Raw genomic sequence first — 14,615 nt, 5'->3', positions numbered from 1 at the left:
TTTATCGATTAATTGCGCACATGTGCAGGATATTAGCTGATTCTCTTTATCCGCTTGAACATTAGATATCAGTTTAGTTAGCTGAAATAACTTTTCATCAATCCCTACAACATGTGATGCTAAAGTATTTAAAATGTCCACCTGCATGTCTAGTTTGTCTGAATGAAAATTAAGTGGTTTGTTATAGCATCCATAGTGTTTAACATACAGTCCCATACACCACGCTCTGGCTTGTTGGACTTGTTTTCAACTACACTAGATCTTATTTGAAAATGTTCATCAAATTTTGTTAACAAAGATAAGTCAGCTGCATAAGGGGATTGACATTGCTCATTTATATTTGCCTTAGGGTTGTTACGCCTGCTAGCCGTACCAGGAATCGGAATAGACTTGTTTAAAGGAAAACCATTCTCCAAAATTATGCTAGACTGGTCGAAGTTAAAAGGACTTGCATCACCAGTTGGTAAACGTTGTTCAATAGGACTTGACACTAAATCAACCCCACCATCTTTATTATTTAGACTGTCAGCATTAAGGTCCAGCACCACTGCTATATCACTCACGTTTTTTTGGATTAGGCCAGACGGGATGTCTATTACTGAGTGAGCAACAATTGTACTCTCTGTACTTTTTTTGCAAATCTCCTCTGATTTGTTAGTCTGTGGGTCCGCCACCGAGTTTAACCATGCAGCGTCTTCCACAGACTTTTGGCAGTGGATTTGGGCTTGCGTCAGCATCTGCGGCCTACTAGGCTGCCTCAAAAAACATTCAAGCGGAAGGGGTACTAAATCCTGTTCCCCATTGTCTGATTTTAGCCCCCTCTCCATAGGGCCACTTACTTCATGCTGCTTACATAAACCAGGGGTATCTTTATTTTCATTATTATAATCCTTTACTAAACTGAGTTGATCAGACTTTAAGCTACTTTCTGGGTAAATAACTCCTTCACATGACTTAACACATTCCATGCCAGTTTTACACTTAGTTGATACACGTGACGGGCCCTTTTTTAGACATTGGGCCAAAGATGATGAGTCAAATCTTCCACATTCCGTGACAGAGTCAATGTTCTTCGTTATGTTTGTCTTTTGTTTTTGAGTCTGACTATTATGATACTTAAAAAAGAAACTCTTAATCGACAGTTGAGCGTCGGTCTTGGAGATTTTCTGAATCTTCCCAAGGGATATGGGAGATATAGGGGATAAAGGTGTAGAACACGACTCTGCTGACTCACTCAGGAGTTCCCTTGATGAGACACAGTCACTACTTGTACATATTGACCCTCTAATCCCCTCATTTTCAGCTTGCTTTTCATGAGACCCCTCATTAGTGGATACCACTGGCTTTAGGCTTTGTTTTAGTTCGGGCAAAGCCCTGCGCTGACGACCAGATATCATCATCAACCAACTCCCCAAAATAGGTACACACAGGGTACAGTGTTACCTTGTCTGATCACAGTAGCCTAAGGCTGCCACACCCTACCGTCGGTGGTCTATGGGTGCACCACTCACACGCTCACACGCTGCTTGCTGCTTATACCTGAGAGCACAAAACCTCCCAGGCCTCCCAAGCCTGTCTGCTCCCTCTATGTCCGGAGTACGCCTACTATCCACCACCACCGACGGCCTCAATCTATGATGTAATACAAGGCGGAACAGGGTGGGGCGGGGTGAGCAAGATTATAATAAACAAGGGCTGGAGCAGCTGCCGTCAGGGAGGGGCAGCTTTACAGCACAGCGGCGATGCGGCAGTGACACAGCCCGCCCGGCCCGGCCCGGTATTCAACAGCAGCAGCGCTATCGGCTACAGACAGTTTAAAATATAATAATAGGGGTTACAGTTGGTACAGTTGGTAGAATTAATATAGTCAATAGGTTGCTAATGTTGCTGAAGATATTTAAAGGTCTTCTCCTTTCGCAGGAGTGACTCACGGCAGCAATAAAAATGTGCTAAACCGGCACCATCAAGATTCACACTTCCGAAGTAACTTCCAAAGAGGTTCCCAAACGGCTACCAAACAGCTCACACCTGGCTCACCGTAGCAGCGTCTGTAGGCTGTAGTCTGTAGTCAGAACCACACGTGTGCACTCGCTCGTAGCAAATAAGAGGAATTGTATCAATTAAAATTGCCTGGACCTGGACTGCAGGACCAGTGCTGAGGAGGACCTCACAACTCAGGCAGTGACTTCAGGTACTTTACAGCCGATTTTAAGGCCCCTGCGGCTCTCTGGTAACCAAATTGTGGCAAATCTAGGTTTTCACTGCCCACGACACCTGCAGTCCCGTGTGGGAATACCAGCACCCCTTTTGCCAGCTGTACCGAGTGCTTCTTTTGTATGGCGCTCTACGCTGCTGGTAACGCGCCTCCCCCCCCACAGCACTCTGGGCCCGGACTGTCAAAATCCTATCCGGGGCACGGCCGGATTCAGAGCCTCTCACCCGTCTTTATCTCCGGGTCCGGCTCGGCCTCTCACCTCCACTTTCCACTTCCCGGCTTCAGGGCACCGAAGCTCCGCAGGCAGGCAGTCAGGCAGGCAGGCACCCTCGGCACCACAAGTATGCAACTCCGCAGGCAGGCACCTTAGGCACACCGTAGGCAAGCACCCTCGGCACCACGGAATGCGGTTCAAACTATTGGAACCGCTGCTGCCTCGCGTTTCACGTCTTGCTTCTTGCTTGCTTGCTTGGGCGGCCTGCTACAGCTCGAGTGGGGTTCGCTGTTCGTTAGTTGCTGCTCAGTGCTGCACCCTGCTGGACAACTCCTTCCTTCTGATACCACCTGCTGAATTCATATCTATAGCATAGATCGCCGCCTAGTGTTGGGTCCGGATGATTGCACATTGTTGTCCTGGAAGAGTCTTCGAAGTATCACGAGATAGGTGGCTCTTCCCCTGGACTACAGTGCGCATGGGCATCGACTCCATCCCCAGATTGTTTTTTTCCGCCATTGGGTTCGGATGTATATTCGACATCTCCAGTTCGGAATCGATATAGACTTTTCTTAAGGCCCCAAGGCCTTTCTTATACCGTTAGTATTGTTTTGCGCTCGGTGCCCTGCTCTGTTCCGGCTCAGTTACCGAGTCGGACGTCCAGAGGAGTCGCGTGACTCTTCGGTGCTCGAGGCCCAGTCGACGCAGCAAGACTTTCGACGACACATCATGGAACGGAGTCCGTTCAAGAAATGTCCCATGTGCGGATCCAAGTACCCACACATAGACGTCCACCCGGTGTGCAACAAGTGCCTGTCGCCGGACCATGATGAAGCCAACTGTATGGCTTGTTCCAGGTTTCGATCGAAGAAAACGATTCGACTTCGGCGCGTGGCGTGCCAGGAGGCCCGGCAATCGGCCCCGGCACCGGTGGACATCTTCGACAGAGAAGAAGCAGACGAACAAGAGGTTCATATGCAGATTTCCCCTCCGGCGGAGGACGACTACGTATATGACGCGGACGTCGAAGTAGTAGAGGATGAAGTCGTCGACGAGGTAGGAGATGACAATGAGGCCTACGGGGCCACAGGAGATAGCTCGTGTGAAGAGCTAAGCCCCGAACGAACAATTACTAAGGCTCAGGTCGAGGGATCGCCACACGGCCTTACCCAAGACCTTCCACCCGAATCCACGGCCTCGCCTACGGGCCCGGCTACGGACATTTCTGCGGAGCCTGCCTTGGCCAAAACGAAACTGAAACCTTCAGTGTCGACGAAAACGATACAGACGCCATAGAAACAGAAGACATCTGTCCCTACGGCCGCCTCCTCGTCTTCAAAAACGTCGGGCAGCCGAAACCAAAGAAGGGCGTCGACCCGGGGAAGTCGACCAAGGGCGCCGAGCCGAAGTCGGTCACGGGCGCCGAGTTGAAGTCGGATAAGAGCGTCGAGCCAAAATCTGCCAAAGGCGTCGAACCGAAGACTGGGGCCCCGCACCCAAGTCCTCCGACAAAACTACGTCGGCGCCGAAGGCCGTCGCCACCGAAGGAGGGCACGGTGTGCCGAAGAGGGCCGATCCTGTGCCTCGGCCGGATAAGGACAAGGTATCAACGCTAGAGTCTTCACTCGCAGGTGGTCCGAAGACGCCTGTCGGGTCGACGAAACCGTCCGCTTCCTTTACGAAGCAGGTGTCGGACTCTCTACTACGCATCAGGGACAAGGCTTCCGCGGCTGCACCAAAAGATGCTTCCACCGCGAGGCCGGCTGCCACGACGCCAAAGTCTTCGACGCCACTCCTGTTTACGTTGCCGCCGAAGGTGGCACCAAAGGCCTTCGCACCACGGTCGGTCACCGAAGCGCCCGTCCAAGTGTCTTCGGCGTCGAAGCCTTCTCAGCCGCTTGGGTGCTTGAAACCTCGACAGCCCTCGGTGGAGGAGCAGTCGGAACACTTTATCGACGCCGACACCGGGAAACTGACCCTCTACAAGAGGAAAATCCCGGCAACCCAGCCTTTGGAGTCCTACACCATTCCTTTAAAGCGCAAGAAGCCTGCTGTGGACTCCCCTGTTCTGATGGAGACTCTTGTTCCACGGACTCCACGAGTGACCACACCCTCACCCACTTATTCTGATGTGGAGGGTGGAGAAGGTGAGGACGAGGAGTATAACTTTCCTGCCAACACAGATCCTGAGGATCACCAAGACTCATGGGCAGATGAGGGGGACCCAGGGGATCCGCAAAATGCCTAGGACCCTCAGGTGTACAATGTCAAGACCTCTCCTACTGAGGATTCGGCGGCATTTAATGCTCTAATTGAAAGGGCGGCTAAAAACCACAACGTCCAGCTGCATGCTGACCCTATCGAAGTGGACTTCCTCTTTGATACCTCTTCCACGGCGGAAAAGACTGTCAAGACACTCCCCATGCTGAAAGGGGTTCTCAAACATGCTACGGACATTTTTAAGGAACCCACACGGGCCAGGGTGATCAACCCTAGAATTGAAAAGAAATATAAGCCGGCACCTGGCGACCCCACCTACATCAAGGGCCAGTTGCCGTTGGACTCTCTGGTCGTTTCTAATGCCCAGAAGAGGGCGAACTCGCAGACCACTGGTGATGCTCCTCCCCCTGACAAGGAATCAAAAGTGCTGGAGGCATCAGGGAAGAGGGTGGCGGCTCAAGCGGCCAATGTCTGGCGTATCTCTAACACTCAAGCGCTACTGGCCAGATATGACAGGGCACACTATGACACACAAGAGACCCTGTTGCAACATCTTCCAGATCAGTAAAAGGAGGCAGCGGAGATGCTTATTCAGGAAGGGAAGCTTATCTCCAACGCTTCGATTAAGTGTGCACTGGACGTGGCGGACACCGCGGCCAGAGCCATTAACACCAGTGTCATGTTAAGACGCCAGGCCTGGCTCAGAATCTCCGGATTCAAGCCGGAGATACAGACCACCATCCTCAATCAGCCAGTAAACCCAGATAGGTTATTTGGTCCTGAAGTGGATACCACCTTAGAAAAGATAAAAAAGGATACAGAGACTTCAAAATCCATGGGGGCTCTCCAGTCCCAGCAGTTTCGGGGCAGCACTTTTCGTCGCTCAGGCAATAGAGGTGTTTCCAGAGGCCAGATGTCCCAGCAAACGCAATACAATAAAGGTGGGGCGCAGTCCTCGTACACCAAGCAGAGTAGAGGCGGCTATCGGGGTAACAGCACCAAGGGCAGAGGTCGTGGAAACAACAACTCCCGCTCCTCTGCCACCAACAAACAGTGACGTCCTGTCACTGCCCCCTGACCATACTACACCTGTCGGGGGGAGACTCCAGCAGTTCCTGCCAGTCTGGAAATCCATCACCACAGACAGGTGGGTCTGGAAACTTATCCAGTTCGGTTATTGTCTGGAGTTAACATCCACTCCACCCAACATGCCACCAAAGCACCGTCCTATGTCCACAGAGCATTTGCACTTATTGCAGCAGGAGGTACTCGTCATGCTGCAAAAAGGGGCAATCGAGCTCGTACCAGTGGAGGAAGAAGGCACGGGAGTGTACTCCCTGTACTTCTTAATCCCAAAAAAGGACGGGTCCCTAAGGCCCAGCCTGGACCTCAGACCCCTGAATCAGTACATTCTATCAGAACACTTCCATATGCTCACACTGCAGCAGGTTCTCCCGTTGCTCAATCAGGGAGACTTCCTCGCAACCTTGGATCTCAGGGATGCCTATTTCCACATTCCACTGCATCCATCACACAGAAAATACCTCAGGTTCACTATTCAGGGTCGGCATTATCAGTTCAAGGTCCTACCTTTCAAGGTGACCACGGCGCCCAGGGTGTTCACAAAATGTCTGGCGACAGTAGCTGCGCACCTCAGGAGGCAGAACGTTCACGTTTACCCTTATCTGGACGACTGGCTTGTCCAGGCAAAGTCGGCCCAGGAGTGCGCCGCCAACATGTCCCACACCATTCACCTTCTTCACGAATTGGGATTTTCACTCAATTATCCCAAGTCGCACCTTCAGCCAGCCCATGTGCGGCAATATCTGGGTGCGACGATCGATACTCTGGCAGCCACGGCTCAGCCAAATTCTGTGAGGGTCGACAGCATTCAGTCGCTGATCCAGAAGTTCAGACCACAACACTCGCTTCCAGCAAGAGTGTTCATGCAGTTGATAGGCATGATGGCCTCCTGCATCTTCATAGTCCCGCACGTGAGGCTACATATGCGTCCGCTCCAGGAATGCTTAGCTCATCAGTGATTCAAAAGGGGGTGGTGATGGACAGAGCATCTGAATTAAGCAGAACACTCCTACCCAGTCAAAAGATCAGGGCTTGATCCATCACCGTTTTTTAGCTCACTGCACCATCCCAGTTCAGAACCTGGCTACATGCAAATTAGTCTGACCCTGGCCCAGTGCATCATGGGAACAGGGCAGACCAAACTACCAAGCCAATTCTTTACTGGAAAGGAAACAAGCTTCCGGGGACCGGTTTCTGGCATTACAGCCGTCTTCGGCCCGGCTTGCTTGAATCCTGATGGTGCAGTGAGCAAGGGACTCACATCTGAGCATACCCTTCCACACTTGTGGTGGCCAAAACGATTCAAAAGGGGGTGGTGATGGACAGAGTATCTGAATTTAGCAGAACACTCCTACCCAGTCAAAAGATCAGGGCTTGATCCATCACCGTTTTTTAGCTCACTGCACCATCCCAGTTCAGAACCTGGCTACATGCAAATTAGTCTGACCCTGGCCCAGTGCATCATGGGAACAGGGCAGACCAAACTACCAAGCCAATTCTTTACTGGAAAGGAAACAAGCTTCCGGGGACCGGTTTCTGGCATTACAGCCATCTTCGGCCCGGCTTGCTTGAATCCTGATGGTGCAGTGAGCAAGGGACTCACATCTGAGCATACCCTTCCACACTTGTGGTGGCCAAAACGATTCAAAAGGGGGTGGTGATGGACAGAGTATCTGAATTAAGCAGAACACTCCTACCCAGTCAAAAGATCAGGGCTTGATCCATCACCGTTTTTTAGCTCACTGCACCATCCCAGTTCAGAACCTGGCTACATGCAAATTAGTCTGACCCTGGCCCAGTGCATCATGGGAACAGGGCAGACCAACTCATCAGTGGACGCAGGCTCAAGGACAGTTGAACGACCTAGTGTTGGTGACCGGTCGGGCATACAACTCTCTGCATTGGTGGAATCCACACAACCTTTGCAAGGGCCGACCGTTCCAGGAGCCTGTGCCACAGATTATCCTGACGACAGACGCATCTCTCCAGGGATGGGGAGCTCATGTACTCCATTACACAGTGCAGGGACTATGGACAACGCAGCAGAAGAAGATGCACATCAACTACCTAGAACTGATGGCAATCTTCATGGCATTGAAGTCCTTCAAAGTACATCTGTGCAACAAAGTCGTGTTGGTCCGGACGGACAACATGACGGCCATGTACTACATTCAAAAGCAGGGAGGTACACACTCTCCACAGTTGTCTCATCTGGCTCAGAGCATGTGGAAGTGGGCCATTCAGAGGAACATCTTCCTCATGGCGGAACACCTCCCGGGCAAGGACAATCAGATGGCGGATCTGCTCAGCAGGTACAGCCACCAAATGCACGAATGGGAGATACATCCATCAGTACTCCGCCCGTACTTCCAGCAGTGGGGTCATCCGGAGATAGACCTGTTTGCCACAAGGGAAAGCGCAAAATGCCAAAGCTCACCCACAGTCGCAGGGCAATGCGATATGGATGAACTGGTCAGGCAGATTTTCGTACGCTTTTCCCCCAGCCCCATGACGCTCATCCTGGTTGCTCCAACGTGGGCACGCCAACCATGGTACACCACGTTTCTAGACCTCTCCGTGGTACCGCATCAAAGGCTGCACCTCACACCCCGGCTTTTGACGCAGAACCGTGGCGACATTCAGCACCCAGATCCGCAACCGCTCAACCTGGCGATCTGGCTCCTGAAGTCTTAGAGTTTGGCTACCTTAACTTGCCTCCTGACTGCATGGATATCATACGGGAGGCAAGAAAGCCCACCACCAGAGCTTGCTATGCAGCAAAATGGAAGCTGTTTGTCATTTACTGTAATGAACACATCAACCCGCTAGATGCATCCACTCCCAACATCATCTGTTATTTGTTACATCTTTACAAATGCAATCTAGCATATGCTTCCATTCGGATACACTTATCCGCCATGGCGGCTTATCTCCAAAACAGGCAGCATCTCTCCGTTTTCAGAGTTCCTGCCATTAAAGCCTTCCTAGAAGGACTGAAGTGGGTCATCCCTCCCAGGACCCCGCCAGCTCCTGTATGTAACCTCAATATGGTCCTCACCAGGTTGATGGGCCCACCTTTTGAGCCTCTACATTCCTGTGAGATTCAGTTCTTAACGTGGAAAGTGGCTTTTCTCATTGCCATTACGTCTCTACGACGTGTAAGTGAGCTCCAGGCGCTCACTGTACAAGAGCCATTCATTCAAATTCACTCCAACAGGGTGGTGCTGCGCACTTACCCTAAATTTCTACCTAAAGTGGTTTCGCAGTTCCATGTCAATCAGACCATTGAGCTGCCCGCGTTCTTTCAAAACCCAGAGACAGTAGCTGGAAGAATGCTCCACACTCTTGATGTCAAACGAGCCTTGATGTATTACATCGATAGGACCAAAGAATTTAGGAAGACACAACAACTCTTTGTTGCCTTTTCAGCCCAGCACAAAGGCAACCCCATTTCCAAAGCAGGTATAGCCAGGTGGATCGTTAAGTGTATTCAGATTTGCTATCACAAGGCTAAGCGCACTTTAACGGTCCCCCCCAGAGCCCACTCCACCCGTAAGCTGGGGGCCTCCATGGCTTTCCTTGGTAATATCCCTTTGGAAGAGATTTGTAGAGCAGCCACATGGTCTACACCACACACATTTACTAAACACTACTGTGTAGATGTGCACTCCAAGCAGCTGTAGGGCAGGCTGTACTTCGGACACCTTTTCAAACCTCTGCAGCTGGCACAGGCGGCCGCCGTTAATGGAGGCACTACTATTTATTCTATGCTATAGATATGAATTCAGCAGCCCACATGCCTCGAACTGAATATGCTACTTACCAGTATGCATCTGTTCTTGGCATGTAGGGCTGCTGACATTCATATCGCCCGCCCTTCTCCCCGGCGCCTGTAGCGGCTGCAGAATTTACACTTACTCTTAGCATGGCCATCGCTCACACAGTTACACTCCATCTTCGCCACAATGGCTAAAAACAATCTGGGGATGGAGTCGATGCCCATGCGCACTGTAGTCCAAGGGAGGAGCCACCTATCTCGTGATACTTCGAAGACTCTTCCAGGACAACAATGTGCAATCATCCGGACCCAACACTAGGCGGCGATCTATGCTATAGATATGAATGTCAGCAGCCCTACAGGCCAAGAACAGATGCATACTGGTAAGTAGCATATTCATTAAACAGCACTGTACAGAGAGAATCATGTGACAACCCGAAGGCACTTGGTGAGTGGTGATATTTACAATTGGTGAAAGGTGAAGATGCAAGTGCTGAACGTGAACAGCGTGAGCGGCGCAAAGTGACAAAGAAATTATACAGTGATGGCTCCGCAGGATTAAGTTATAGTCACTTAAATCATGGAACCAACAATTTTACAGGAGCCAAAAACGTTAGTTGCGCCATAAAATTGCGCTGTGATGTCGACGGTGTTTCGATCCCCTTGAGTCTGGATCGTCATCAGGACAGGGTTGTCGAATTACGAGCAGTGTTGTGCACACAATAATGATAGCGTGGTCTCTGGATTCCCTGGCGGAAGCAGCGGATGCGGCGTCTGCAATTGTTTGGCGTACAGCATAGGTTAAAAATTCTGCTTAAAATCTGGGAATAAAACAACATATTGCTGGCTAATTGAAGACATACAAAATATTGCGTAAAGCACAGATATTTGCGGTTAAATCAGTTCCAACATTCGAAAAGCTGAGTGGTTGAAGCCACAGTCCCATTGCATAAAATACTGCGTTAATCTACTGTTCATGTTATAAAAGTGCATAGTATAAATATCGTCATCTCCGCAGAATGCAACATAAGCCTTAATTTCAAATTCAAGCCCATAGTGCAAGGAGCGTAGACCCCAGAGCTTATTTTTTTTTAAGTGAAAAAAAGACCTGCTCATGGTCTTAGTGAACATTTGAGGTGTGCAGGATGTATTAGCCTCCCACGAAGGACATTTGAATCTTTCTCCTGATAATCCACATCCTTCCAAGGAATTTAGCAAGCACAAACAAATAGTGTTAGGATTGGATTTTAGTATTCTCAGGGCAGCAGCATGGTTTCCTGTGCCCAGGCATCTGCAGGTCGGTTTGAGCAGCCTTAAGGTGTCACTTTAGGAGTAGACCTAATTCTCTTCCAGAACAACAATGGGCTAGCTTTTATTTGGATCAATTTCCAACCTATGTCGAGCTTTAGGGGATATAGCGGGGTGCTAGCAAACAGAAATACTAGATTCCTTAAAAACATGTATTCAGTTCCAGTTAAAGCAGCAAAGTTGGCACAACCCCAAAGTTCCGCCCCGTAAAGGGCAGAGCCCACCACTTTGCGTCATAGATCTGGAATGCGGCTGCTACTGGTTTGCTAATAGGGGTGTGATGTTCTTACAGTGGAAGAGGTGTGGCGCCGCGGCCAGGGCGACTGACGCTGGAATCTGGAGACCACGGTTCGATCCCCGGCTCCGGCGGCAGTTCAGCCCAGCACCATGTGACTCTGGGCAATAGCTCGCTTAATCTTCCCGACGGCCCCCCAGCGCCTAGAGACCCTTACGGGTGATTGTGCGCTTTACAAATGTGGACTTTTACTTTACAGCAATATGCCAACAATGTATCTGTGCTTCATAGTCAGTGACTAATGTAACATGTTCTTTTTTTTGTAATGCATCTTTTCATTGCTTTTAATAAGAGGAAAAATACAAATTACATAATAATCACAACCATGACACCTAACATAGAAGATGTAATCGGTAATATACAAGTTCTGTCCGAGTTGCAGAAAATAGATGTATAAAGCATAATAATTGTATGGTCAGTTTGTTCCTTATGCATCCCATTGTCTAGAGGTCCAAGGGGCCAAGACCTTCTGTGTTTGTGTTCCCAGTTTCTCCATTTATATGCCACCTTCTCTGCCCCAACACAATAGTCCTTGTCTCTAAAGTACTCTTGTTTGGCCATAGGGTTCGGTGGTCTCCAGTGTTTCAGTGTATCTCTTTGCAATAAAAAAAACAAGTCCAGCCAGACTCTGTGTGTGCATGAGTCTGTCCATCCCTCTATTATCCCCACAAATGCTACTCTGAGGTCTATGACTGTAAGCTCTTGGAGGGTACATTCCAGAGTAACTTAAATCTCACTCCAATATTGCGGTTTGACAGGAATTGTCCAAATCATGTGGTAGAGGTTCCAGTGATCACTTTGACCTCAAAAAGTATGTATTTTCAAATAGAACTTTACAATATATATTGTTTTGGTTATCTAAGAACAAGGAAAGTTGCTTCAAGCAAAGTCGCCTCATCAATCCCAGAGGACTAATAGTCAGTTGATGTCAAATATGATGTTATTTCCCGTAACATTGTATGCATAATAGAAGGGCCTCGCACATTTCCTTTCTGCTCAGTGCCCTAAAAATCCCAGAACCGGTCCTGGATCATAGCATCTTTGGAAAGAACCTCGTGTTTCACAAAAAACAAGCATGTATTCTGCCCAGCTATCCGTCATTGTTCTGGGCTGAGTAGAGTCCCTGTGTTACCACTGGCATTTTTTAAGGGTCACTTTTCTTTAAAGTAAGCAGCTTGTGACCTTAACTTTTCCCAGTAAATTTTATACAGAGAAAAATGTCCTATAATGAGAACAAAACAAGTATTTGCTTTTGCATTGTGAAAATTAAAATGTAGTTTACAAAGAGACAAAATTAGCTGTGGCGTTAAGAAGGTAGGTGTGAGTAAGTGGAGGGACAGGGTAGGGGGGAATTGGACCGTGGAGTGCCAATTTGAACAACTGTTTCCATATTTTAATGTTTTAAAGGTGTTGAAGTCTTAAACATTACTAGAGATTTAACAAGCACACAATGTTGCATAAATATAAAAGAGTTAAATGCGTGTTTATTTCAAGAAAAGTATGCAAAAGCACTTGTGAAGTCTGAGAGGTGGAGTATCTGAAAGGGGATTGCAGTATGCCTTCACACACCCCCATACCTGCATGGATTCTGAGGTGCTGTGTTGGTAATGGAAGTGAAAAAGAAGAGTGAAGAGACTTCATCTGTCTAATGCCTCGTACCTGGTTGTGGGTTACGCTGATTGATGAGTTATGCAAGTTAGCGGAGACCCTACACTGCACCTTAAAATCCACTGGCTAAGTGACATCTGTAGGCAGGTGACTCAATTTCTGTCTGCGCTCTGCAGTGGGAGAAGGACACAGTGATGTGTACAAGACATTCCAGAAGGAATGTCCGAAATGCTTCAGCGCCCACTATAGAAATGTGCCTGTGGAAGTGCAAGCCTAATTTGAAAATAAAGAAAAACATTTACAAAACAATTAATATTGTGATAGAGAGCTACTTCTTTTGCAAGTGTTCATTTAGGCTGCCCACAAAACATGAATCATAAGCACTGTGCAGTTTTACTAAGAGTAACTGTTCTTTCTCCTATATTTCCTGAGACAGACTTGCGACTCAAACCATGTTTGTAAGAAACTGACTATTATTTTTTTTGTTTTGTGCTTTTGTTTCAGTGGGAGCGGGCGAAGTTGCTAACTTTGCTGCCTATGCTTTTGCACCAGCTACATTAGTAACACCACTCGGAGCTCTTAGTGTTCTTGTAAGGTAAGATGCGTGATGGTTTTCCCAAAAAATGTTAACAATAGAGTATTTAATTTGCTCAACAACATTCCCCTCAAAGCACACAGTAGAAATTCAACCCACAAATTTAGTTCGCACATTCAAGCGTTTGAGATTTAAATGTTGTTAAAATTGCGATACACTGGCTCCTAAGTTTATCTGATATTCAAAACTTCTATATACAGACTTATCAGCAAAGGTTAGAGTGTCTGAGACATCAGACCTTTTTTGAATACAGATGAACAAGGTAGGGGTGCCTGTTTTCTCGACTGCTTTTTGTACTAGTGATCAAACTACCGGCAAAGTAAATCAAAGCAGAGGCTTAAATGCAAGGCTTTGAGTGGACATTGGGAATGCAGAGAGGGTGCCTGCCTATGCAGACAATGTCCTGCTATTTCCGATAGGCCAAGAATGGTCCGGTCCAAGAGCTCTACAAATTTCTTTGTTTTTTGAGGACGCAGAGTCTGAATAAAGGTAAGCCATCATTATTTTTGGTGGCCGATCCCCCTCAGAACCTTGTGTGGGCCCGGACTTCGGTATCTGTGGGGGAAGAAAGGGGTGTTAAATATTTGGAGGTTTGTCACATGGGATGTGCAACTGATATGGGATCACAACACTCAGCCAATATTTGATAAGTTAGTTGATGAAATTAAGTTTTTGTCAAAGCTCTAGTTATTGCTAATGGGTGGAGCCGCGATATCTACATTGATGGTCTTGCTGTGCATAGTATAATAAATGTAAAATGTCTACTTCAAGATCTCGAGTGTAAATTTAGCAAAAGTAGGCAATGAAGGGTGTTCAAGCACTAACTCCCATACACAAGGGAGCGATTCACCCCTCACTCCCTCCAGCTACCAAACACATTTTCAAATTTTAAAAAAAAAATGTTTTTATTGTAGTTACTCAACATACCAGTAATAGTGACCGCATACAGAGAAACACATAGCTTAGGTAGGTTACAAACATTCAAATTCTTTGCCATTATGAAATCGATAGCAATTCGTAGTCCTTGCACATTCTCCATCGGTAACACAGTCCCTGCCAGGCCCCCCCACCTTCTCCCTACTCATCATCTGAACTATCTCCGTCCGATTCTGTTATTGGATCACAGATGTCCCCTCTATATGCATTCCTGGCTGACCAAATTTTAGTCCATTTTCTGGGGCTCTTCCGATTGGTATATACTGTCCGTTCCATTACCATAATCAAATCCATGTCTCTGCACCAGCTCGCCAGTGAAGGTACTTCCACTGCACCCCAATTCTGTGCAATATTTCGTTTTTC

The 14,615-nt window shown here is 48.1% G+C and overlaps 1 protein-coding gene across 1 annotated transcript in view; it reads left to right on the top strand.

Moving 5' to 3' along the window:
* Nucleotides 1–14,615, top strand: part of NIPA2 (NIPA magnesium transporter 2) — a 154,753-nt gene that overhangs the window by 97,346 nt on the left and 42,792 nt on the right. Inside the window, exon 4 of the mRNA XM_078658232.1 lies at nt 13,226–13,316. Coding sequence (XP_078514358.1) covers nt 13,226–13,316 — 91 coding nt within the window. The remainder of the gene's footprint in view (nt 1–13,225; nt 13,317–14,615) is intronic.

This window comes from Lissotriton helveticus, chromosome 8 (assembly GCF_964261635.1).
Source record: "Lissotriton helveticus chromosome 8, aLisHel1.1, whole genome shotgun sequence".
Classification (NCBI taxonomy): domain Eukaryota; kingdom Metazoa; phylum Chordata; class Amphibia; order Caudata; family Salamandridae; genus Lissotriton; species Lissotriton helveticus.
The sequence above is the reverse complement of the archived record's forward strand: the minus strand, read 5'-3'. Positions and strand labels throughout refer to the sequence as shown.